This window comes from Brassica rapa, chromosome A05 (assembly GCF_000309985.2).
Source record: "Brassica rapa cultivar Chiifu-401-42 chromosome A05, CAAS_Brap_v3.01, whole genome shotgun sequence".
Classification (NCBI taxonomy): Eukaryota; Viridiplantae; Streptophyta; class Magnoliopsida; order Brassicales; family Brassicaceae; genus Brassica; species Brassica rapa.
This window is the reverse complement of record NC_024799.2, coordinates 7,648,054-7,673,537: the sequence shown is the minus strand read 5'-3', so window position 1 is coordinate 7,673,537 and position 25,484 is coordinate 7,648,054. Positions and strand designations below refer to the sequence as shown.

The window sequence follows — 25,484 nt, the reverse complement described above, 5'->3', positions numbered from 1 at the left end:
ATTACTTTCTAAAAAATATATGTATTACAAAAGTATCTTGCATGCAGTTATATCGCTTTATTGATAATACATGTGTTTTGCATTAATAGTTTTGTGTTCAAGTGACAAAATTGGATTTAACTATCATATAATATTTCAAAAGATAAAACCTTCAATTAAATGTTGATCGGTTCTTCACCTATTACCTCAGAATCCGTGTACCTAACACACCCTGCAACACGTTACTATATCACCAACACATGGAGTTAATTATTCAATTGTCTGTAAAACTGGCTTGTCAATTGTCTGAATTTGATCAGCCAAATGACAATCCACTGGCTTGTCAACACATGGAGTTAATTAAAGTAACTGAATTTGATCACTATCTCTTCAATGTAATCTTCTCCGTAACCATCAAAAAAGTTACATAAATTTGAAGCTTAACTTAAGATATTATTTTTATTGAATTAATTTATTTAGCATACACTATTATCAATATTTGGGTTTATTCTCGATCTGACATAATATATCTCTATAAGTTAAATAATTTAATGGAAGTATGTATAAGCATTGACCTCCTGTACTATAACCGCTATTGTCTCTCTTGGTAGTAGTTTTTTTTAACTATTTTAAAAACTAAATTTTAAATACACATATTTCAAAAACCACTTTTATTATAGAAAGACACTTTAACTATTTTTAAAAGCTATTTTTTTTTCTTTGTATTTCTCATCATGTATGTTTCAAGTATATAAGAAATTTTGATCAAAACATATTAATTAACATGTCATTATATTTGGTAAAATTCGCTAGGTAGAATTCTTAGTGCATCGTTTTACATTTTTATTTGAATGGATTTTTATCAAAGAAAAATCATCCAATTTTTAATTTTAGTGTATCCTCCATTTGTGTACTAAAATATAATGTTTATGAATATTTCTGTACTTACATAATTATCGTTTCTATACAATTCAATTTTCTATCACGTGTAGAATGTAGATCTCCAAGATGGGATTTAACCATTTTATACGGTACAAAAATCTGAAAAAAAATCTTGATTATTCGAATGAGGGCATGTAATAAAGTCTTATTTGTTGATTATTTGATTTTTTCAAGTAAAAAAAAAAACAAAAGTTCTAGGGAAAAGTGAACTATTATCCTGCGCAAGTTAGTATCACATTAATTCGAATTTTAAATCTTTCTAAATTGTTAATTCATTTTTAATGACTTACCTTGTTTTAAATCCCTCTATACATTAAAAGAGAAGTCACTTTAGTGATTTCTGATGATGTGTCGCTCAAAGGTGAAGTTTCAAAAAATTGTTATAATTTGATTGGTCGATTGTTTTTAATTTTTATTTATTTAAATTAGATCTAAAAATTTAAGGTAAGTCAAAAAACATTTAACATCACTTGCCATATAATCTAAAGAATATTACAAATAACAATTTATGGCAACTAAATCTTGAAATTATAGAAAGATTAATAATGTTATATTTTATTACTTTTAATATTTATAAACTATAAAATATAATGAACAAATTTGTATATAAGATAATTATAATACTTTTAATTCATTAAATAAAGTTAGTTTAGGGGATTTTTCGTTAAATACTTAGTTTGGGGGTTTTTGCCCAAAACAAACTTAGTTGGGGGGTTTTAACGTTAAAATTCCTTATTCTTTTCTTATTTTCTATTATTTAAATCCTTATAGTGGGATTTGTTTTATCAAAAACCAGTTTCAATCAACTGACGAGATATTTTCTTTCCTAATATCATGCATTTAATATTTAAATATATATATATATATATATATAACAAGATTTGAGTTATCAAAATTATGTATATATTATAACCATAATATTTTTAAAAATTTATTAGAAGATATTTTATCTCATAGCTGAATTAAAATTTATTAGAGAATATTATATTTCATTGCTTCTCTTGAAAACTAGTTCATTTAGAAACTTAAACTAATTTACTATATAAATATCGCACCACCCACATTAGTTTCACGCATCTATCTTTTAAGTTTTCATATGTTTTTGATCGTTTTAATTTAAATTCTATTTTTGTGATCTTGCGCAGGTGTATGATAATCAATAAGTAACTCATAGACGGGAACACCATTACTGGTAATTTTATGGGGGATTCTTCTTCTCCATTAATTTTTGTTATCTTTCTCTCCATGTTGTATCTCTATCTATATTTTTGCATCAGCAGTGATTCAACTAACAAAAAGAGACGACTCTGTTTATCCAGGAACTGATCATCCCGTTCGAAAAATGTAATTTTTATTTATAAAGTTAAATCACTTATCAAGAATATAATATAAGATATGTATGCTAATCAAGTGCAGTTTATTTATTGTGCGTGATCCTTTTCGGTACGTTTGAGAGCCAAAGGTACTCTCAAAGCTTTTTAAAAACTTTGAAACTCATTGATGTTGTCTTATCAATTATATAATTTGTTATCTTTTAATATTTTTGTTAGAATTACCTCTTTTCTGACACAAAGTTTAGAGAATGAAACCGTAAATCATCTCTGCTGTTACAATGAAACCAATGATAATAAATCTCAGGTAATTCAAATCTCTCTTTTTATATTTCATGGCTGATTTTTTTATTGGGGTTATGCGTGAAATATTTATATTTTTTCAATTATATTTTTCTGATGTTTTAAGATTAGTGTTATAATTTGATTTATCGATTGTTTTTAATTTTTATTTATTTAAATTAGATCTAAAAATTTAAGGTAAGTCTAAAAACATTTAACATCACTTGCCATATAATCTAAAGAGTATTACAAATAACAATTTATGGCAACTAATTCTCGAAATTATAGAAAGGTTAATAATGTTATATTTATTACTTTTAATATTTATAAACAATAAAATATAATGAACGAATTTTTATATAAGATAATTATAATAGTTTTATACTCTACTTGATGAATTGTATTCAAATATAATTATATAATAAATATTTTAAATATTACAAAATCCAAACATGTTTACTAATATGATTTTTAAATTATTTATCGTTGTTTACAGAATAAATTCATCAGAATTTTAAAATTATTTATATAGTGTTATAAATTATTTATAAATATATAAATCCTACAATATGTTGATTGAGAAGTCACATAAGTGATTTTTTATTACGTGTTGATCATAAATGAACTCTTCAAAATGTTATAATTTGATTGGTCGATGATTTTTAATTTTATTTATTATAATTATATCTAAAAGGAAAGGATAATTCAATTACCACTTTCTAAATAATCTACATAATATTAGAAATAATTATTTATGGTAACTAATTGCTGAAACTATGAAAAAGTAATGATGCGATCAATTTTTTTATATATTTATAAATTACATAAAATAATATACAAAAGTGTTTATTTGAATTGATATAATGATTTTATATTCGTATAGAAAGAATTATATTTGTATATAAAGTATCATAATAACTATTAATGTCTAATAATTCAATGCATGCTTTATAAATCATTTATAAAATTATAAATACATTAATAAAAATCAGACTTTTAAATTATTATAAGAGGTTCTAAGTAATTTATAGAAGCTTATACATTAATTTATAAAATGTATTTTGAAAATTTATCCTCCTATTACAATATTTTGAATTTTTTTTTATTTTTAAAGATAAAATTTTTCAACTATGTTTACTTAGTGTAGAAACTCCTAAACTAAAGATTTACTGGTAGTAATAGTAATTATGACCTTTTAGAGTTTAATTCATTAAATAAAGTTAGTTTATGGAGTTTTTCGTTAAATACTTAGTTTGAGGTTTTTTACCCAAAACAAACTTAGTTGAGGGGTTTTAACGTTAAAATTCATTATTCTTTCCTTATTATCTATTATTTAAAACCTTATAGTGGGATTTGTTTTATCAAAAACGAGTTGCAATCAACTGACGAAATATCTTCTTTCCTAATATCATGCATTTAATATTTAAATATATATATAACAAGATTTGGGTTACCAAAATTATGTATATATTATAACCAGAATATCTTTAAAATTTTATTAGAAGATATCCTATCTCATAGCTGAATTAAAATTTATTAGAGGATATTCTATCTCATAGCTTCTCTTGAAAACTAGGTTATTTAGAAACTTAAACTAATTTGCTATATAAATATCACGCCACCCCCATTAATTTCACGCATCTATTTTTTAAGTTTTCATATGTTTTTGATCGTTCTAATTTAAATTCTACTTTTGTGATCTTGCGTAGGTGTATGATAATCAATAAGTAACTCATAGACGGGAACACCATTACTGGTAATTTTATGGAGGATTCTTCTTCTCCGTTTATTTTTGATCTCTTCCTCTCCATGTTGTATCTCTATCTATATTTTTGCATCAGTAGTGATTCAACTAACAAAAAGAGACGACTCTGTTTATCCAGAAATCGATCATCCCTTTCGAAAAAGGTAATTCTTTTTTTTTTTATAAAGTTAAATCACTAATCAAGAATATAATATAAGATGTGTATGCTAATCAAGTGTAATTTATTTATTGTGCGTGATCCTCTTCGGTACGTCTGAGAGCCAAAGGTAATCTCAAAGCTTTTTAAAAACTTTGAAACTCATTGACGTTGTCCTATCAATTATATAATTTTTTATCTTTTGGAGATTGTTTACATCTTTAAATATTTTTGTTAGAATTACCTCTTTTCTGACTCAAGGCTTAGAAAAGGAAACCATAAATCATCTATGATGTTACAATGAAACCAATGATAATAAATCTCAGGTAATTCAAATCTCTCTTTTATATTTCATGGCTGATTTTTTTATTGGGGTTATGCGTGAAATATTTGTTTTCTCTCAGTTATATTTTTATGATGTTTTAAGATTAGTGTTAAATGTGATCGTTTTCCAAACGTTCGAATGTATTCTTTGTTCATATGAACATAGTATAAATATCAATATGTAACATCGAATCTTTCATATTAACCATATACATGTAACATAAGTATTATATAGTTGTAAATATAATATCAATTTAATATTAATGTTAATGCCCGCACATGCGTGCGGGCGGTGCACCTAGTATGTATTACTTGCGCAAGTTCTTATATATATTAAATGCAAACCAACTTATGACAATGTAGAGTTAATATATTTCTTTAATCTATTTTAATATTTACTGCAGAAAATAAATATTCAAACGTCATTTATTATGAAAAGTCGACTATATATAAATATACTCCCAAGATCTTACATACAATACAATACAGTGTTGTGAAGATATCAATTTTTTAAAAACAGTATGTCAATAGTTCAAGCTCCCAAAAACCGAGTGTCTTTTATCAGGCAATTAAAACCATGTAAAGATACATGACGTATTGAGGTTAGGATTCTTCGCTTGTGGAGAAATTACAACAAAGATTCCAGAAACACCATCGAAATGGTTTTCATTGATAAAGAAGTAAGTAGATTACTACATTTTTTACAACTCATAATCGTCTTTAGTCTTTTGTTCTCAATCCAACTCATATGACTTTATCTCATTTTCGTGTAGGGGACAAGAATTCATGCTTCAGTTGGTGAACAGCTCATCAAACAATTTGAAGGGAAACTAACCGAGGGCGATGCGAAGGTCGTCCAGTTATTCAAATTGTACGATGCTATTGGTGATTATTGGACAACCGCGCATCCGTACAAAATTGGCTTCTTTCAAACAAATTTTGTTGGAACAACTGATAAATTTCCGAGTGAAGTTCCGGAGAAGTATTTTGCGGATGCGCGGTATGTCAATTTAATCTTTCGACTATTTCAATTTAATATTTCGATTATTTTGCAGATGCGCGGTATACCTTCACAACTTACGAATCAAGTATTTCGACTATTTCGATGACGGTATGTCAATTTAATATTATTTTCTGTTCAATAAAATTTAGAAACTTATAGATCTAATCAAATAATGTTAACCCGTCCAATTGCTTACAAAATTTAAGAATTTTTTTGCTGGTTTCTAATGGATTTTGTTTTCTTTATCGAGAATTGTACTTCATAATTTATATTATTTATGGATAATATTTTCAATTTTATTATATTTTCTTTTAATATGTCTACATAAATTTTTCGATATTATTTATGTAAAACTAATATTATTCACCTAAAATAAAGAATTACAACACATATACAATACAATTCTAATTAATGATAATATAAAATCTGTTACTTCTAAAACTATGCACTATTTATTCCATATTTTGAAAGAGAAGTCACTTTAGTGATTTCTGGTGACGGGTCGCTCATAGGTGAAGTTTCAAGAAATTGTTATAATTTGATTGGTCGATTGTTCTTAATTTTTATTTATTTAATTTAGATCTATAAATTTAAGGTAAGTCTAAAATCATTTAACATCACGTGCCATATAATCTAAAGAATATTACAAATAACAATTTATGGAAACTAATTCTCTAAATTATAGAAAGATTAATAATATTTTATTTATTACTTTAAACATTTATAAACTATAAAATATAATGAACGAAATTTTATATAAGATAATTATAATAGTTTTATACTCTACTTCATGAATTGTATTCGAATATAGTTATATAATAACTATTTTAAATATAACAAAATCCAAACATGTTTATTAATATTATTTTTAAATTATTTATCGTTGTTTAAAGAATAAATTTATCAGAATTTTAAAATAATTTATAAAATGTTATAAATTATTTATAAAAATATAAACCTACTACGTATTGATTGAGAAGTCATATAAGTGATTTTTTTTTTTATTACATATCGATCATAAATGAATATAATTTGATTGGCCGATGATTTGAGGATTTTATTTATTATAATTATATCTAAAAGGAAAGGATAATTCAATTACCACTTTCCAAATAATCTACATAATTTTAGAAATAATTATTTCTGGTAACTAATTGTTGAAACTATGAAAGAGTAATAATGTGATCAAATTTTTATATATTTATAAATTACATAAAATAAGAAACAAAAATGTTTATTTGAATTGATATAATGATTTTATATACGTATAGAAAGCCTTATATTTACATATAAAGTATCATAATAACTATTAATGTCTAATAAATTTCATGCATGCTTTATAAATCATTTATTAAATTATAAATAAATTTATAAAATTATTTATATTGGCTTATCATTTGTTTTAAATTATAATAAGAGGTTCTATATGTTCTTTGGAAATGTGAGCTATATCATCATTTTTTTTTCTTCAGCTCTTTTCTTATTGTACATGTTGTTTTCTGATTTGACATGTGCAAGTTGCAAAGTAACTTATGAATAGTTTAAATGTAAGTTACCTTATTTATTTTTAAAATTTCTTGCCCAAGTTATTATCACATTTATTGAAATTTTAAATGCCAATTTACCTTAATGTGTCTAAATTCTTAATTCGTTTGTAATGACTTACCTTATTACAATATAAAATCCCTCTTGAAATTTTCTTCTTAAACACACAAATTATTTTGGGACGTTGCAATTATACATATACACAATAACTGCCTCTTGATACTGAAGTTACTTTGTTCCCTCTCGTCCATGTCAAATATTGAGTACCAGCTTTTCTCCATGACTGATGCTTTCTCGCAAAGACGGTGGTATGAAGATGTAAAATCCGTTACTTCTAAAACTATACACTATTTATTCTATATTTTGAATTTTGTTATGTCCGCACAGGGTGCGGACCGGTCATCTATGTATATATATATACATGTATATTTTCTTCCGACGAATTAATGACATGCAAAGATTGGAATAACTTGAAGTTAATTGTTTGCATCTATAATATTTACTCGCCCCCAAAAATACGTCGGCGGACTTTTTTTAGTTTACGAAAGTTATTAGTGTAGAGAAAAAAACATTTATTTGTTTTTTGGCTTTATTTTAGAAAAGGAAAAGTAAAATTGAATTGGTCATTTTTAAGTTAACATAGCCTTAGCGCAAAAGACAAACAACAAACAAACATCTCTCTTTCGATTCACGTCTCGGATCTCATTGGAGTTTCACCAATCAATCTCACCACCGAAGATCTGAGAAAATTGGAGTTAAAGAAGGATCATTCATGGCAGTGGTGGATGTTCACAGGTTCGCAGAGTCAATCACTTGCCATGCTTGGAGTCCTGATCTCTCCAGTAAGTTCATTGTCCTTTTGGGAAGATGAGAAAGTAAATATTTTTTTCTTGTAAATTCCGGAAAGTTGATATCTTTCTGGTAAAATTCGTGTTCCGACATGTGTTTGTTTGTCTGTCTTTGCTTAAAGAAGGCACATCAGTCACAAGGTTGATTGAATTGGTCTATGCCTATAATAATCAGTTATCTGTTTCCCCCTTGTAGTGGTTGCACTTTGTCCTAACAACAATGAAGTTCATATCTATAAATCATCACAAGAGCAAGACCAGTGGGAGAGGTTACACGTCCTCGAAAAGGTGAATCTTTCTGTCTCTCTCCTCATCTGAAAACGAATGAGCATGCATTCTTTTTCTTACAACAACTTGATGAGTTTTGTTTGAATTGTTTGCAGCATGACCAGATTGTTTCTGGAATAGATTGGAGCTCGAAGTCCAACAGAATCGTCACTGTTTCCCATGACAGGAACTCGTAAGTTGCAATCTTTTGATTGTTCACTCTTGTGATTGTTCGTTTAAACTGAATCTGGAATTCCTGAAGGTACGTGTGGAGCTTGGAAGGAGGTGAATGGGTACCAACTCTTGTTATTCTTAGACTCAATCGTGCTGCACTCTGTGTCCAATGGAGTCCAAATGGTAAACGAGAAGTTAGATTCATTTTCTAGTTAATAATATATGTAATGTACTTTTCCTATAACTTTAATCTACTTTCTTTTTGTTCCCAATACTCTTAGAGAACAAGTTTGCTGTTGGAAGTGGTGCTAAAACTGTTTGTATATGCTACTATGAGCAAGAGAATAACTGGTAACTACTTCTTCTCTTATATTCTCATTATTAGTCATGGATTTTTCCTTGGCATTTTGCTACAAATAGTGTTGATGGTCTATTAAATGGTATATAACTTGTTTAATCTACTTTCTTTTTGGTGGATACTGTGTTATGTACTGGCATGTTAGTTTCTATTATCTGGACATATATATTTTGTGTATTGTATTAGAGGTTTTGGAAAATATCTGGAATGTGTGTGAGTGAAGTTTTGAATTTAGTGTAAAGTTTTGGTATTTTGGCAGGCTGACATTCCTTGGTTTTACTCTTCTTCAGGTGGGTCAGTAAACTTATCCGGAAACGGCATGAATCTTCAGTCACAAGCGTTGCTTGGCATCCTAATAATGTGCGTGCAATCAACACAACCTCGTGTACTTCAGTAGCTATAATATTGATCAGTCTTTCTATAGATGCTTTATCTACCGAAAATAGTGTACAAAGTTCTCCACTGGCTAGAGTACATGATCCCTAAACTAGAATAATAATTTTCCGATGTGGTGTTCTCTTATTGTCTGTTTTGCATTAGATTCTTCTGGCAACGACATCTACGGATGGAAAATGTCGGGTGTTTTCAACATTCATCAAAGGAGTTGACACAAAGTAAGCACATTACTTGAACATCTATCTACTCTCTAAAACCACTTTTTGCGGATGTGGGCCAGTTTCTTATGTGTCTTCACTGACTGGGATGATACAGGGATCCAAAAGCAGGCTCACCGGCAGAATCTAAATTCGGGGAGGTTTGTTTCCTTTGACTGAATATACTAATGCTTATACCATGTTCTCCCCATCCTCTCATCTAATACTAGGGAGATTTTTTCGGGCTGTGTCTTTGTTGAAACAGCAAATTCTTCAGCTTGATCTTTCATATTCTTGGGCTTTTGGTGTGAAATGGTCTCCAAGTGGAAACACCTTAGCTTATGTAGGTCAGAACATCCTTAACCCTGTGAGATGATTGTTCATTAAATTCAACTTTGTTATGTAATATATACAACCCGCTTTTTCACTTTCTATGTATCTGTAATCTTTGTATAGGTCATAGCTCCATGATTTACTTTGTTGATGACGTTGGTCCTTCTCCTTTAGCCCAAAGCGTTGCATTTAGAGATTTGCCGCTTCGTGATGTGGGTCAGCATCCACCCTTGTTTTACGTTTGAGAACCTCCGCTTGTTATGTTCTGAACTGATATATTATCTGGGAACTTTCTATTTTCAGGTCCTCTTTATATCTGAGAAAATGGTGATAGCCGTTGGTTATGACAGCAACCCGATGGTCTTCGCTGCAGATGATACTGGAATATGGTGTGTAACTCTCACAAATATCTTCTTAATTTTCTCCTCTTATCAGCTATTTGCGGATAATTGAATCCTTTCCATCCTCTTACTAATCCACACCTCGATATTAGCTTTGTTATAAGCATTTAGTTTTTGGTATGCAGGAGCTTTATCAGATACATTGGAGAGAAGAAACCGGAATCCTCAGGTGCCAGTTATAGTTCGCAGGTACATACCAAATCTTGTTTCTTATATATGTTTTGTATTATCCCTTTAGTATATATAAATATAAGTGAAACTTAAGCTTATTCCCCAAGTTTTCCTTAAGCTTGTTCTGTTTTGTCTAACTGTCTGTTCATTATGTTAATGTTTTCAGTTTTCTGAAGCATTTACGAAATTCTACGGTCAGTCAAAGGCTACAACAGCCAACGAAGCTTCTGAGTCCTCTAAATCACGTGAAGGCGTTCATGATAACTGCATAAAGTAAGAAAATACTGTCTTGTCTTTAAGTTACCTTTGCTTTTACAAAATAACCTGCAAGGTAGCCTGACCTCTAATCTTACCTGAAACTTGTAGTGCCATTGTATCTCTTAGCAAAGCTGGGAGTCCTAAAGTAATGCGATTCAGCACTTCAGGTCAGTCAGTTATTAAAACTCATATATTTCTTCATGGAATCAACCGGATTCATTTGTTCCTCCTATATTGGTTTGCTATTTATAGGATTGGATGGCAAGATAGCCATATGGGATCTAGAGAACATGGAAGAAGAGCTTGGCCACCAGTTTTAATAAACACAGAAATAATACAAATCTGGATCACAACTAAGGTTTGCTTGATTGTTTATCAGATTTTTATTTCCCCAGTCTTTTGTAACCATTTCCAATTTCATAATTGTTTTCAACTTTGTAAACCACATTAATAAAGGTTGGTATAAGGGCATTCATAAGTTTTAGCTATGTCTTTGCCTCTGGATCTTTGTAATATCTTCAAAGCTTCAAGATTGATTCATTTTCGTTAATAACTTAATATCAACAAAAATGAAACTGCTAGTCTCGGATGAGATAACAATAATCAAGAACAAAATCTGCTGATGTATATCACAACAGACAACTGAAGTTTTTAGGTTGTATACAATTCTCACTTATTGCGAATTTAACTACTGTACTCTTCTAAGCAACTTCTTGGAGCAGATATGCAGAAACACAAGGCTTGAACGATGGATTATAACTCTACAGAATCATTCTTTTTTGGTCCCATAAGCGATAAAGTTTACGCCTATGTCGTCTGTGACAATAACCATCTTCCTGTTATCGGGTTGTATACAAATCCAGCCATCTCCTTCACCTGCAAACCAATAATTTCATGATTTTTCATTTCTACCACAATGTCCTCTAAGAGAAAACCAGATGAACAATCCTTCTTGTCCACAGACGTATAGTACTTTTGTATTGTTTCAGTCAGCTTAACATAGAGAGTATTGATGGGAGAGAGAACCAGCTTACATCAAGTGACGTGCGTTGTAGAATCATAGTAAGTTCTTCAGGAGTTAGAAAGCTTGACCACTGGTGTGTGCAGCCTTTAGGAAGCTGCAGGTGATTTGATTTTACAAAAGACCAAATGTAAAACTTGGTGTTAACAAGAGACTGAAGATTACCCATTGTAGAATGTACTCTGCTCGCACAGAGCGGTTAATTGTAGAGAGTATTGTGGCTCCGTTGGGGATGGATGGTCAATGCTGACAAGGATTTGCAGGGTTGGCTACATGCTGGATGACCTTTATTGTAGAAATCAGAGAACATTTATGAGAATCAAACAGGAATGAAAAAAAGTATCAGAGAAGTTAGACAAACCTCTAAGGCGAGAACAGCATCAAACGTCCTCCCCTCATCCACTAGCTTGTCTGCGCAAGAGACTATTACTTTAGCAAGTAGACACAGGAGAAACCTACCTATATAGAATAGAAGATTCTATGAATTGTTCACCATCTGCGATGTAGTACAATTGATGAAGTGTCATAGGATCCATATCCTGCAGAGTCAAAGAATAAAAGTCAAACTAGAGAAGAAATGCACCCTGACAGATCAAATACATAACTAACAGCAATGTCATTCCAAGCTTAGAATGGTCTAAGTAAAGGAAGAGTATTCCAACTAAAGATGGTAACCCCGAAGTTAAATTTTAAACTCTAAAATTAAAATTGCATGAAGGTGTCTTTTTTTTTTCTTTTTCTCATCATGTGGATAAGCAATGTGAACACAACCAGGTGGAATCAAAAGACTGTATTCAGACAGAACTAAACTATCATTCGAACCAGGTGGCGGAGAATTTGGCAAGTTGATGTTCCTTGAGAGAAGATGTGTTTGTGCTCTTCTTCGAAATTTTGGATCTTTTTGATGCGAAGAGGACAATACTGCAGACGAAGCGTCGGTCTCTGAGGTCGAAAACAAGACGGGGGGTGGGGGGGGGGGGGGGGGGTGGGGGTATGATTGAGGAGCAGAGAAAAGAATCCTTTGCATTTGATTCATTATCATTAGGCCTGTTCGTTTCTCTGACGCAGCGTCAGCGGCGGCGACCAATAATTAACAAACAGGTGAGAAAATTTTTAACGGTGTGTTGTTGTATAGTTGCCGCCGGCGACTTCCATTGCTCCTCTTTTCTGTAATTCTATTGCCGCTGCAAATAACAGCGTCTCCCACCTCATACGAGAAGTGACGCAGCGTCTAATGATTGCCTTTTCTAACTCTCTAATTTAATTGGTTGCTGAGCTGTCATTAAAATTTCTTTACATTTTTGATCGTTCGTGGTTGACGCAGCGCGTTCTCGAAACGAACAGCACTATTGATGTTACAGTTTGCGACTGCGAGATGGCGCGATCAAGAGTTTAGCCAACGGCGGTCCGCATAACTGACGTCGGGTTTATGCCGCCGACTGAGAAAAGGAAAGAGCGAAAATGATAGGAGCCGCGAAATGGGAATTTACAACAGTGAATTGTTTTTAAAAACTTCGGTTAACCAAAAACCGACGGTTCGGTTCGGTTCGGTTTCGAAAAACCGAAGTCCCAGGCCTAATTGTTTTTTTCAGGCCACCTCTGTTCTTTTCACAAGAACACTACGACGAAGCTAAATTTGATGGAACCAAAGATTAAAGTACCTGTTTCACTCTTTGTTGATTGCCGTGCGACTAAAAAACAAGTTGACATTGTTTCAGGGATGTTGTGTCCACCATCGTTGATAAGTGTAATTTTCTTGACGCTAATCGCAGCGTTCATGAAAAGAACAGAGCTAATAAAAAAAAGTTCTTATATTTCAAAAATATTAAAAACTAACATTTTGATAAGGGGAAAATCACGTAAAAAACCTTGAAAGTGTTAATTACTAGCACTTTAAACTTTGAAGTTTTTTTACTAATACTTTTAACCTTCAAAGTGACATTTTTATCATAAAAAACCTCCAAACAAGAAAAATGACCGGCTGAACAGGTTAAAAACAGTTTTGTTTTTCAAAAATAATTATTTAATTAATAAAATAAACAAAAAAAATTAATAAAAATCGAAAAATTAAACAAAAAAACTCATAAATTAAAAAAAAATCAAAAAATAAATAAAGATTTAAAAAATTAAATAAAAAAAAATCAAAAAATAAATAAGATCAATTTAAAATGGAGAAAAATAAAAAAAAACATAAATTTCAAAAAAAAAATGAAAATGAAAATGAATTTTTTATCAACATTCATTTTCAAATATAATGTCAGAAATTATCATTGGAGATATGCCAAAAACCGTCATTGGAGATATGCCAAAAACCGTGATTTCCGACATATCTCCAATGAATGTTTTTGGCATATCTTCAATGTAATTTCCGACATTATATTTGAAAATGGAAAAAACTTTTTTGAATTTTCAATTTTTTGAAATTTATTATTATTTTTTTCTCTATTTTAATTTGATCTTATTTATTTTTGAATTTTTAGTTATTTTTTATTTAATTTTCTAAATTTTTATTTATTTATCTCACTTTTTTTAAATTTATGAGTTTTTTTGTTAAATGTTTTGATTTTTATTAGTTCTTTTGTTTATTTATTAATTAAATAATTATTTTTTGAAAAAAAAAACTGTTTTTAACCTGTTCAGCCGGTCATTTTTCTTCTTTGGAGGTTTTTTATGATAAAAATGTCACTTTGAAGGTTAAAAGTGTTAGTGAAAAAACTTCAAGGTTTAAAGTGCTAGTAAGTGACACTTTTAAGGTTTTTTATGCGATTTTCCCTTTTGATAAGTGTTCAAGTGGATTTCTCGCAAATTTACTCTACTCATTGAAAAATTAGAACTATTTTTCCTTCGCTTCGCCTATTTGTTTTATGCCCTTAACAAGTACTTGGCATATTTCTTTTCATGCCCTTAATAAGTGAAAAGGTACGGAAAGTGCAAATATCATTATTTTAACCGATATATTGTTATTATATTTTAGGGTTAATTTGATGAATGAATATATTGGGGAAAATATTAGATTTGTAGTAAGAGAGTAGAGAGAGATAAGAAGAGAAAATAGGAGAGAAGGATTGATATTGTTATTTGTGAAATATAGTTTTTTTTTATTATTGGATTAAATTTCCCTATATTTTAAATGGCTAAACAAAAATTATAAAATTCGGAAATCATCAATACAGAATTAATGTGGAGATCTGATCTCCTATATATTATTTGAGAAGCATTGCAATATTTTTTTGTAGTCACATGTCATCACTAGAATGATTCTTAGAATCTTTAGAAAAATAGGTTGACCCATCTAAATATATAATAACCTTTTTATTAAAACACAATAAATACATTATTAATGTGCTTCGTTATTTCCTTAAATAAGATTACAGAATTGCCTAATGTGGCTAAAGTATATATGACAATTAATGATTTTGAATAATAAAGATTTGATAAAAATAAGTTGTATTGTAATTATATTCGTTTAATTTTAAGCTATTAAAATAAATTAAATAATCATAGTAACCATATAATAAAAATTAAAAAAATATTTATATATTATATTTTAAATTTTTAAAAACGAGTATAAATTACTAAAACTGTTAAAAGTTTCACATTCAAATTTTGTGATCTATGATTTAAAACTTTTGTTATGACATGATACAAATAATTAAAAAATAATATAAGTTAAAAGTCTCATTTAATAAGTATCAAAAATAAAAAATATATAAATATATGTATCATTTTAAATTAAACTATATGCCATATAAAAAATACATAAATATCTTAATTTTGAAATTTACTTTGAACATTTTTTTGATAAAAAATTTGAAACAATATTGACAACTTAATTTTTTAAAATATGATAAATTACTTAAACCATTAATCCCATAGTGAAAATTTTGTTATCAATAATTTAGACTTTTTGTTATAACATATACAAATGATAAAAGAAAAATATGAGCAAAAAGCATCATCTAATAAATATTAATATTAAAATATACCATATATATGTTACTATTATTTAAATTTAATAATATATCATATCAAACGGAAAAAATATTTTTTTGATTTATAAAATTTATTTATATGTTCGCACTAATTTAATTATATAAGTAGTAGATAATGATTTTTTAATTATTCAATATATATTTATTATTTCATAATATGTTATAAACATATAATATATCAAATAATTTATATATATAATATTCATCATGCGCAAGGCGCGGGTCTTAACCTAGTATACAGGAAAAGTTAGGCTGTTTTCATAACTCTCCCATTATAACAAAGAAAAATATTTGTGCTTTATAAACCAAAAGTTGGTGTAACGAAACTAATATTAAAGTCGCACAAATTCAAAAGAGCGGTTGGATTTGGATATGTTGGAATCAGTTATTATCATCTATATAAACCCCCTTTTTTCCTAAAGGCTTCTATATATATAAACTCTTGGTCAGACTTATTCACATTGTGTCAGACTAAAATATATTCTTTTAAAAGTAACATATTTTATATGCAATTCTCTTAAATAACTATTTTTATTTTTTTGTCATCAAAATAATCCTCAAAAATGACTAAATCTCAAGTTTTTGGCGGTGCCGTAGTCTTGTTTTGACGCATTCGAGTCTTGCTCTGAATTCACTATCTTTCTCTATCTTAGAGTCTTAAGGTGTGATTGGTAAGAACTGTGATTTTTTTTTTTTGGCTGTAGAAATATTGGTGTGACTTTTTTGGCTTTGGCTCTAGATTTTTACTTTTTAAAAGTTTTTAATTTGGACTGTAGGAATTTATCTCTGCAGAACAATTATAAAAACATAAATTTAAAGAAGTGATGTGGACTTAAAAAAACGGCTGTGAGCTTTTTAAAAAAAATATAAATCAAGACTGGTGTAGATTTAGAGCTGTGGATATAATTGTGGCTGTGGAGAACAATTACAACAATAGCCAATCACACTCTTCGTAGCTTCCTTTTATGATGCAATGTTTATGTTTGTGGATTTCTTCAACTCTCCTTTCCATTGTAGCCTGAATGTTTGAGTTTCTTAGTGAAAGTAGTGTTAAAAAAAATAAAAAAATCTTCAAAAAAAAAAATAACCACAATACTCTATTTTTATTTTGAAAATTTTAAATTTTTATTTTTTAAATTTAAAACTCCACCTTGAAAACTCTACCTTAACTCTAAACTCTAGTATAAATTAGTTAACCTTAGTATATAAATGTATATTTACCCCTAAATAAAAGTTTTTTGTCATTTTCTTTATTGGAAGCTATTTTTGTGAAAATAAACTAAAAATGAATATTCTAGAGAATTTCTCTATTTTATATTTTTCCACTTGTAACTTTTGGAAGAAAAAAAAACAGTTTGTAAAACAATTAAGTACTAAGAAGATTGGGTATAGTTTCCCTACCATTTTGATTTACTATTCAATATTTTAAGTTGCACCACGCTAATCACAATTAATGGTATGTATCAATCGTGTATAGCAACAGTAGTGACATACGGCTTCAAACTTTGCTGGAATATTCACGTTATATACGTAAAGAAGAACAGAAAAAAGTGGGGCACTAAAAGGGGCTGTCTTATAGTTGGTAATGTGAATTAAGAAGCTGGCAATGCAACTTAATGTAGGACAACTCCATACCTCAATCATCAACCCATCTGAATAGATAATGCAACCCAATCATTTCCTCAAATATACCTTATTATACTCTTGACTATGATTGATACAATATAAGTTATAAATTTTGCTAATAAATTTGTTGTCAAACAAAATCAAGAATTCATAAAGGAAGTCACGTTGTGAGATTCTGATTAGTTGTTTCGCTGGAGGCGTTGAAACGGCCCTCTTAACAGCTCACTTGGTTTCACATTCCTCTCCATTTTGGAGAATATTCTAATTGCTTGTTATATAAATATATATGTTCCTCTCTCTCACACAAAAATATTACAGCATCCGCAGATAGAAAATGGCATCGTTCTTGGACAAGGCAGCTTCTACTTTTAACGAAGCCAAAGAATCTGTTACAGCCACCGCTGAATCCGTCGGTGCCTCTCTAACTGAGGCTCAGAAAACCGTCGCAGCCTCCGCTGAAACTGTCACGACCTCTCTAACCGATGCTGGAGAAAACGCTGCAGCCTCCGCGGAAACCGTCAAGAGGTCTTTAACCGATGCTGGAGAAACCGTTGCAGCCTCCACAGAAACGGTCAAGAGTGAAGCCGCAGCAGCACCAGAGAAAGTGTCTAATGTGTCAACACAGGTATGTTTTTTTGTCACTCTTACATCGTTTTACATGTATGTTGTCCGAAAAGCTAAAACATATTGTAATATGACGGTCTTGTGTCTTTAGGCAAGAGAGGTAGTGGACAATGTTTTATCAAAAGGTTTTGAAGGATTCAACACCTTGCTTCATGGTTTTGAGGAGAAGAAGACTGATATTTCCTCCAAGATCGTTGACGTTGCTACCAAGGCTGTTGCTGGTGCATCGAGCAGCACCACCGTAGAAAACCGAGACGTTCCTATATCCACAGACAATCAGGTCACAGATTTAAAGCAAAACTCTCTCTATTCTCAAAACTAAAAACTTAAATTGTCTCTTAGGAGGAGATTGTAATGTCATTATGTATTGACAAACTTAATGTGTGGGTTGCAGCCTTTGTTAGCTGGTGAGCGTGGGGCTGAGACGACCCCGTGGTGGAAAAATTGTTGTGGAGTTCTTGATCTTCTCAAGACATCTACTTCAAAATGAAAGGCTAATGCATTTCACCATGAAGGAAGGACAGAGCACTAGAAGAAAGAACCTATCCCAAAACAACTTTTGATTATGTATTTGCTTTCTTTTATTTTGATTTGATATTGTGTCTATCTTTATTTTTGTTGTTTTTTGTTTTGCTTTTCTGTTGATAATCCTTTTGAGTCTTGATTGTTTTCAAGAAATTGTGTACAAGCCAATAAACCCCCAAAAAATGTAATTTCCTTTGTGATGAGTGACGGATTCTAAAGAACTTCTAAAAGCTTTTTTTTTTTTTTTTGAACAACGGAACTTCTAAAAGCTAAACGGACCCTTTACAATAAGTTTCTCAACGTAACTAGAAACAAGACTCTTCCATACAAAAGAACTTTTAAAATCGTAACTAGAAAACTCAAATTCAAGATTCATACAAAAGAAAGGGAAGACATCAAGGAAAATAACCTTTTTCTTTGTCACAAGAAAAAAAACTTTCTTTAACAAAAGAACTTTTAAAATCGTAAAAATATTAGTTAATTTTCTCTGGGTTACCAAAATACTTTTGTAAGAGAATTAAATTCATACATGATAGATTGATTTTTTTTTTGTTTGAGAAAACACATGATAGATTGATTGTGATAGAATTAATTGATTAATATGTTTATATATTATAATCTTAAATTAACAAACGGAACTCTATAAATTATATATATATATCTTAACTAAACATATCATCATATGAAATATTTTAAATTTACGTGAAGGAAGGACAGAGCACTAGAAGGAAGAACCTATCCCAAAACATACATACCTCATCATTATGGAAGCTATGTGTACGAGCCAAAGGAAAGAAAATGGGAAATAGACTATATGCTGATTTCTAAGCGTTGCGTGAATGAATGTGTGGTTGATGATGTGCCACACATTAAAATATTGTGCTACACATGATAAATAAGATTTTATAAATATATAATGTGCCACACATTAAAATATTTTCTGGATCCGTCTCTGACTCCCATGATCGTGTTATGAACACCTTAAAAGCGTATAATCCAAATCAGAAGTCTTAGAGAGTGGTGGAAGGCGTGGAAGAATTGTTGGCTAGGACGATATGTTCAGACTGGTCGTATACTGTGAGATATGGTGGGAATCTGGCTTTGCTTTTCAGAAGACCAGGTGAGATTTGGTGTGCGCTGGAAAGACCTCAGGGAGAGGAGATTTGGAGTAAAGTTGAGTGGTGGGATCAGGTTCTGACGGGAAATTTTAAAGATATGAAATCTCTATCTGTTATGGTTTGATGCATGAACTCTCCTTCATATATAATATAACTTGTGTTTTTAATTTTATTATTATGTTCAACTTCACCCAAATGCCATGATGAGTTATCTTTTCATCAACCAAAATTGAATTGAAGATTTGAAGACATGAACATATTGGTTTAAATTTAACTTAAGTTTGTGATGCTATATTTGGTTCTCTGTATCAGTTAGTTCAATATCCAAGCTACAAAACTCAAACCAAGAAAAGCTACAACTCGAACGGCTATTAATTAGTCTCATTTAAGAGAAACACTAGATACGACTTCAAAAAACTTGCAGCTACTAGCATAAATAGGTTTAAAGCTTTATGGATCATGTTAACATAGTAAACAACCACGTTATATAGTACCAAATGTTTGAGACTAAAATAAAACACTAACAAGACCAAATGCAACCATACATGTAATCCGCAGCATAGAAGCTGTAATAGCGTAGGGAATTGAAACACACTGTGATAGGGTATGGAACGAAGAGTAAGCGAATAATAGATCATCTTAATCTTATGGTTATAAGAAACTAATTTCTGATATTTTTTCTTTTGGAAATAGTTTATTTATTGTTGAGTGACACGTTAATTATTCAACTCCTTGAGATGTATAAGATTTTAATCGCTAAAAACTCTCAATGTTTGTTACAGACACAGTCAAGCAACCTCTTTTTGCTACATCTTTGGATGAATACTACTAAATCTTCTCAAGACTCTTTCAAAACACATTTCAATTTCAAAGAGATAAAAATAACATATCGATTCAACTTTACTCAAAGCCAGAATGCAGAACTGACTCGAGATCTCACTGTTTCACACTCTCACCGCTTCATCATCTTTATCACTACAAAGACAAATAGCTATGAACAGAATCATATCATCACAAAGATCAGACTTGATTGAACACAAACTCTCACAACACACTTGTTTCTTCGGCATCAAGCTATGGATCCTCATCACAGCTTCCGCCTCCATAGCTTTCCTCTTAGCATTCATTGTCTTTGTCTCCTTATGTTTCATCTTTCACAGGAGAAGATGTAGACAAGAGCCATTCAGACTAAGATCAAAGCTTTGTCTGCCGTTGTCACACATTCCCTTAAACAGTGACAGACGATATAATCCTTACAACCGTTGCCCCGAGTATATAGAGAGCGGGAGAATCTCCTCTCAGGTTGGATGGTCATCTGCTCATCTTCCCTACTACACTAGAAGCTTCTCCTCTACCAGCAGCAGCTTTGGAAGCTTCACCGTGTTTACATTCATGGAGATTGAGAGTATTACAGATGGTTTTGCAGACGAGAATCTGATTGCTAAAGGAGATTCTTCAATGGTGTACCGTGGAATCTTGATGGGTACCGTCAATGTTGCTGTCAAACGGTTCTTCCCCATCTATCAAAGGTTTTTTTAACCTTTTAACTCTTCTCTCTCTTTGGTCTCGTTGATTGATTGCACTGCCGAAACTAGATACAACCTGATGAAACATTAGGATTAATCTAAGTGTTTATAACCCTCTAAATCTCAAATACATGTTTATATATTTGTTTGTCTTAGAATCTTTGATATTTTGATACAAGACAATAATAAAATCAGGTATGACGATAACGACTTCATAACAAGAGCTGAGATGATTGCAAACGTTAGACATAAGAATGTTGTGAGACTACTCGGATACTGCATTGAAGGAGACGAGAGGTACATACATATATATATATGTGTGACTTGCTTCGGAATCTTGACTCACAAGTTTGTAAGAATTTTTAGGGCTCTCGTGTACGAGAATGTAGAGAAAGGAGATTTGCACGAATGGATTCATGGATCTTCAGGGAGAAACCAACCTCTGACATGGAGTAAGAGGATGAAGATCATTCAAGGAGTAGCAAAAGGGTTTGATCTCTTCTCTTCGCATTTCAAACCATGTCATTTTTGTTGTTGTTTCATTATGTTTTGTGTGTTACAGACTGGCGTATTTTCATGAAGACCTTGAACCAAGGATCACTCATCAATACATAAGACCGAGCGAAATTCTTATTGATTATCAATGGAACCCTAAGATAATACTAGATATCCCAACTCATAATGATAGTCCAATGAACCCAACATTTGTTCCTTCACCTAATAATCTGGATGAGAAAATCGACGTTCATTGCTTCGGGACTTTGATAATGGAGCTTGTCTCCGGGAGAGTCTGTGTTGACCAAAGCTCACCACATGTAAGCGTACACATAGTGTAACATAAACCCTTTGTTATATGTGCTGTACATTTCTTAAGCTTCTTTTCAGGTGTATCTGGTGGACTGGATCAAAGAGATGGTGGTGAATCATATGATAGTAGATGTTCTTGATCCTAGCCTCCCCGAGTTTCCAACATTAAAAGAACTCAAACGGATTGTCTTGATCGCCTTGCGCTGTGTTGATCCAGAAATAGAACAGAGACCTAAAATGGGAGATGTGATTCACATGCTCCAGCCGCATGACTTGCTACTGAATAGTAATGTAATTGATGATACTTTAATTGTGCTGCCTTAACAATTGTCCATTTCTTAACTTCTTACATTACTTTGTTCGGTCTCTGGTGCAGGCAATACGTAAGCCTCAGAAGGTTACCAGGTCACGCGAGGTCTCTAGAATCAGTATCATCGGAACATGAATCCCAAGCCAACAATAATTGATTACTAGTTTTGGAGTTACCATGCCATATGGAAGCGTTTAAACGACAGTCGCCTGAGACGTGTGCCAATAAAATGCATTGGTCTGCTTTTCAACCTCCTTCTTTGGCATCATATCTGATCATGCAACTGCCCATATATGTCTTTCTTTATCACTTATCTCCATGGTTTTGGACTAAACTTCCTTTGTTCTATTCTACTTCCAGTTCACATTTTGAGACACAATTAATTGCATCTTTGACCAAAAAAAATTAACTAATTGCATCTAACACAACAAATACAGAACAAAGAGAACTTCACAAACACTCAGCAAAACCACAGAAACTAAAGCAAATACATAAATAAAAAACAATCAAATCAAATCATAATTAAAAAAGAAACTCATACACACACTAAACACTCAATTATACTCCATTTTTCTCTGTTTGATTGTTGTAAAATATTTTCTATTGCGACATGATATTTTATTAAAGAACAAAGACTTGTATACTTTTAACAAACAAAAAAAAACAAAGACTTGTATACAAAGATGTTTGGGGGATAAAAGAAGAGAGGCAGTATCGTAGATAAGCACAGAGAAAAGATGACCATGGACGAGTCTGGAAACAAACAAGAAAAAAACACTTGATAATCAAATCCTATGAAACCAGCTTATACGTGTTATCAAAAAAAAATGAAACCAGCTTAAAGCTGTTGACATGAATTATAGTTGATTAAATTTGAGTTAGAAGCTTAACTCAAAAATGTTATCAATCATGGATATGTTTTATTTTTTTGAGTTAATCTTTAGAGTTATGATGTATTGTACTTGATTTATAATTTTGAGTTAATCTTTTGAGAAAATAGACAACTCAATTGTTAACTCAACATCAAACAAAATTCAGGCTCCGATTAGATTTGATGTAATAAAATTTATAAGTTGATGTAAGTCGTAGTAAGATTTATGTGGTAGAAACATTAGATTTATGTAGTAAATTTATTGTAAAAATATAAGTTAAAGATTATTGACTAGTAATTTTGATGTATAAGTTGCAGTATGTATAATTTAAAAAATAATATGAATATCAATAATAATATTTATTTTAAATTTAATAAAATAGATATAAAATAAATTATATGAAATAATTAAAATAAAGTTAAGAAAATATACTTTCTATATATTCTAAAAAATACCTTAAATTTTACATATAATTATATATATATATATATAATTTAGTTACCAAATATAATTAAAAATTAAAATTTTATGTATAATTTTGGTTAAGTAACTAAAATTAAAGTAGTTGTTTATAAATATTTTCGACTAATAAAAAAATAGCTATATATTTTTAAAAGATATTTTATGAACTGATCAAAGTTAAACGTAAGACAGCATGTGCATATTCATAAAACTCTTAACAAACATTAAAAAAAAAAGACAATGTGTGGAATTTCCCCAATTAAGGTCCAAATTTGCTGAATTTTCATAATTATGGATAACCTAAGAAGGAGTAACCTTTTGACATTGTGCGGACGAAAATATCCTTATGCTTTGTCGAAAACAAGTAACTCTAGATCTATCAGGTAAATATTTACATAGCAGGTAACAATCTACATACCAACTAACATATCCGCTAATAATTTCAGTATCATCTAACAATCTATGTATCGACTAACAAATCATATATCAGTTAATGAAATTATTAACAATTAAATAATTATCTATTAAATAGCTCCAAGTCTATTTGTAACAGCTAACACTTCATGTATCGATTAAGAATCTATTAAAATTTAAATAATAGCAGGTAAGTAATAAAATACCTACTAACGTATATATTATCTAAAAGTTGATTGTGATTCGAAATTGGAAACATTGAAATTGTGGTGAGATAATAAGATTAACATTATGGGTGTCAAAAGAATTAGAATAAAAAAATAAAGATTTGTGTTGAATTAGAAAATGATTTGAAGAATTTGTACGAGAGATAAAGAGATTAGAATACATAAAAGGAAGAAGAGAGAAAGATAGAGATAAGAGTATTATAGTCATTAAAAATATTTAAAAAAAACAAGGTTATATGACAAATTACATGAATTTCTGGGTGTATCTACGCCAATTACTCTTAAAAAAATAACGTAAGACACTAGTCCAAAAACAAAAAAAAATGATATAACACATCATAAGTCAAACATTAACTCAAGAAATTAAATTACTCTATGATTGGCAATATTTTTTAGTTCTGCTTCTAGCTCAAACTAATCAAATGTAACTCACGTCATCAATCAAAGTCTCAATGTATTAGAACTTGTTTTTTTTTTTTTTTTTTTTTTTGTTTTGGATCAAGTCCCACACGTTACTTTTTTTTACCAGCAATTTTTTTTAAATTATTTTAATATGCACATGATTGTCTCACATTTAACTTTTGTCAACTCATAAAATAATTTCGAATAGCTATTACTTATTAGTCTAATATGTTTATAAAGTACTATTTTCATTTGAATTACTTAAAACAAAACTATTTATATAATTTTAATTTCTAATTCTATTTGGTAACTAAATTTTTTATATACATAAAATTATATGTAAATATGTATAGGTATATTTTGTTTAAAACATATGCAAAATATATTTCCTTAATTTTATTCAATTATTTAACATAACATATTTATATATATTTTATTAAATTTATAATAAATATTATTGTTGTTTATATTTATTTATTTTAAATCCTACTTACTACAATTTATACATCAAAAATGTTACCATTCAATAATTTTAAAAATATAGTAACTTATTTTTTTACAGAAAATTTATTTACTGTGACTTACATCAAATTATAAATTTTATTGCAATTCAACTCTAATTCAACGTGTCACCAATTAGAGCTTAAACCGTATGTTAAATGAATCAAATCCCTAATCTGAAAACAGTGGCTAGCTAGTGGTGACAATATTGAATATTCTGTCAAAGATCAAATTCAAGCAGAAAATAAGAGGGAGACGGTCCCACCGTGGTCTTGATTAAATTAATTAAACCAATTAAATTAAATTAATTTAAATTAAACCAATTAAATTAAATTAATTTTGGTCTT

General features: G+C 30.0%; 4 protein-coding genes across 4 annotated transcripts; 3 read left to right on the top strand and 1 right to left on the bottom strand.

Moving 5' to 3' along the window:
- The first annotated feature begins 7,845 nt into the window (after positions 1 to 7,845).
- LOC103867929 (actin-related protein 2/3 complex subunit 1A) lies at positions 7,846 to 11,254 on the top strand. Its single transcript, XM_009146022.3, has 15 exons — positions 7,846 to 8,149; positions 8,352 to 8,443; positions 8,539 to 8,615; positions 8,685 to 8,779; positions 8,878 to 8,947; positions 9,245 to 9,314; positions 9,495 to 9,568; positions 9,666 to 9,708; positions 9,813 to 9,894; positions 10,004 to 10,092; positions 10,184 to 10,269; positions 10,407 to 10,470; positions 10,619 to 10,725; positions 10,819 to 10,877; positions 10,963 to 11,254. The coding sequence occupies exons 1-15, from the start codon at positions 8,080 to 8,082 to the stop codon at positions 11,028 to 11,030; spliced, it is 1,146 nt and encodes a 381-aa protein (XP_009144270.1). The 5' UTR covers positions 7,846 to 8,079; the 3' UTR covers positions 11,031 to 11,254.
- A 45-nt stretch (positions 11,255 to 11,299) lies between these two features.
- On the bottom strand, positions 11,300 to 12,886 carry LOC103867930. The gene is made up of 5 exons (XM_033292032.1): positions 12,850 to 12,886; positions 12,554 to 12,750; positions 12,225 to 12,270; positions 12,093 to 12,142; positions 11,300 to 12,016 (listed from the first exon to the last, which is right to left on the bottom strand). Exons 1-5 carry the CDS (start codon positions 12,884 to 12,886, stop codon positions 11,972 to 11,974), a joined length of 375 nt encoding a protein of 124 aa, XP_033147923.1. The 3' UTR covers positions 11,300 to 11,971.
- Positions 12,887 to 15,897: 3,011 nt separating this feature from the next.
- Positions 15,898 to 19,786, top strand: LOC103867928. The gene is made up of 3 exons (XM_009146021.3): positions 15,898 to 17,974; positions 18,065 to 18,253; positions 18,368 to 19,786. The coding sequence occupies exons 1-3, from the start codon at positions 17,684 to 17,686 to the stop codon at positions 18,461 to 18,463; spliced, it is 576 nt and encodes a 191-aa protein (XP_009144269.1). The 5' UTR covers positions 15,898 to 17,683; the 3' UTR covers positions 18,464 to 19,786.
- Positions 19,787 to 20,050: 264 nt separating this feature from the next.
- Positions 20,051 to 22,941, top strand: LOC103867925 (putative receptor-like protein kinase At2g30940). Its single transcript, XM_033290911.1, has 5 exons — positions 20,051 to 21,145; positions 21,338 to 21,631; positions 21,705 to 21,957; positions 22,028 to 22,240; positions 22,326 to 22,941. The coding sequence occupies exons 1-5, from the start codon at positions 20,610 to 20,612 to the stop codon at positions 22,392 to 22,394; spliced, it is 1,365 nt and encodes a 454-aa protein (XP_033146802.1). The 5' UTR covers positions 20,051 to 20,609; the 3' UTR covers positions 22,395 to 22,941.
- The last annotated feature ends 2,543 nt before the right edge of the window (positions 22,942 to 25,484 follow it).

Bases quoted from the DNA above. Each gene is read 5' to 3' on its own strand.
- LOC103867929 (XM_009146022.3), top strand. From the start codon at position 8,080: ATGGCAGTGGTGGATGTTCACAGGTTCGCAGAGTCAATCACTTGCCAT. The intron at 8,150-8,351 runs GTAAGTTCATTG...TCCCCCTTGTAG, and splicing joins TTGGAGTCCTGATCTCTCCA to TGGTTGCACTTTGTCCTAAC. The intron at 10,471-10,618 runs GTACATACCAAA...TAATGTTTTCAG, and splicing joins GTGCCAGTTATAGTTCGCAG to TTTTCTGAAGCATTTACGAA.
- LOC103867930 (XM_033292032.1), bottom strand. From the start codon at position 12,886: ATGGAAGTCGCCGGCGGCAACTATACAACAACACACC. The intron at 12,751-12,849 runs GTTAAAAATTTT...TCAAATGCAAAG, and splicing joins CAACTATACAACAACACACC to GATTCTTTTCTCTGCTCCTC. The intron at 12,017-12,092 runs GTTTGTCTAACT...TCTACAATAAAG, and splicing joins ATGCTGTTCTCGCCTTAGAG to GTCATCCAGCATGTAGCCAA.
- LOC103867928 (XM_009146021.3), top strand. From the start codon at position 17,684: ATGGCATCGTTCTTGGACAAGGCAGCTTCTACTTTTAACGAAGCCAAA. The intron at 17,975-18,064 runs GTATGTTTTTTT...TTGTGTCTTTAG, and splicing joins TGTCTAATGTGTCAACACAG to GCAAGAGAGGTAGTGGACAA. The intron at 18,254-18,367 runs GTCACAGATTTA...TGTGGGTTGCAG, and splicing joins CTATATCCACAGACAATCAG to CCTTTGTTAGCTGGTGAGCG.
- LOC103867925 (XM_033290911.1), top strand. From the start codon at position 20,610: ATGAACAGAATCATATCATCACAAAGATCAGACTTGATTGAACACAAA. The intron at 21,632-21,704 runs GTTTGATCTCTT...TGTGTGTTACAG, and splicing joins ATTCAAGGAGTAGCAAAAGG to ACTGGCGTATTTTCATGAAG. The intron at 22,241-22,325 runs GTAATTGATGAT...TCTCTGGTGCAG, and splicing joins ACTTGCTACTGAATAGTAAT to GCAATACGTAAGCCTCAGAA.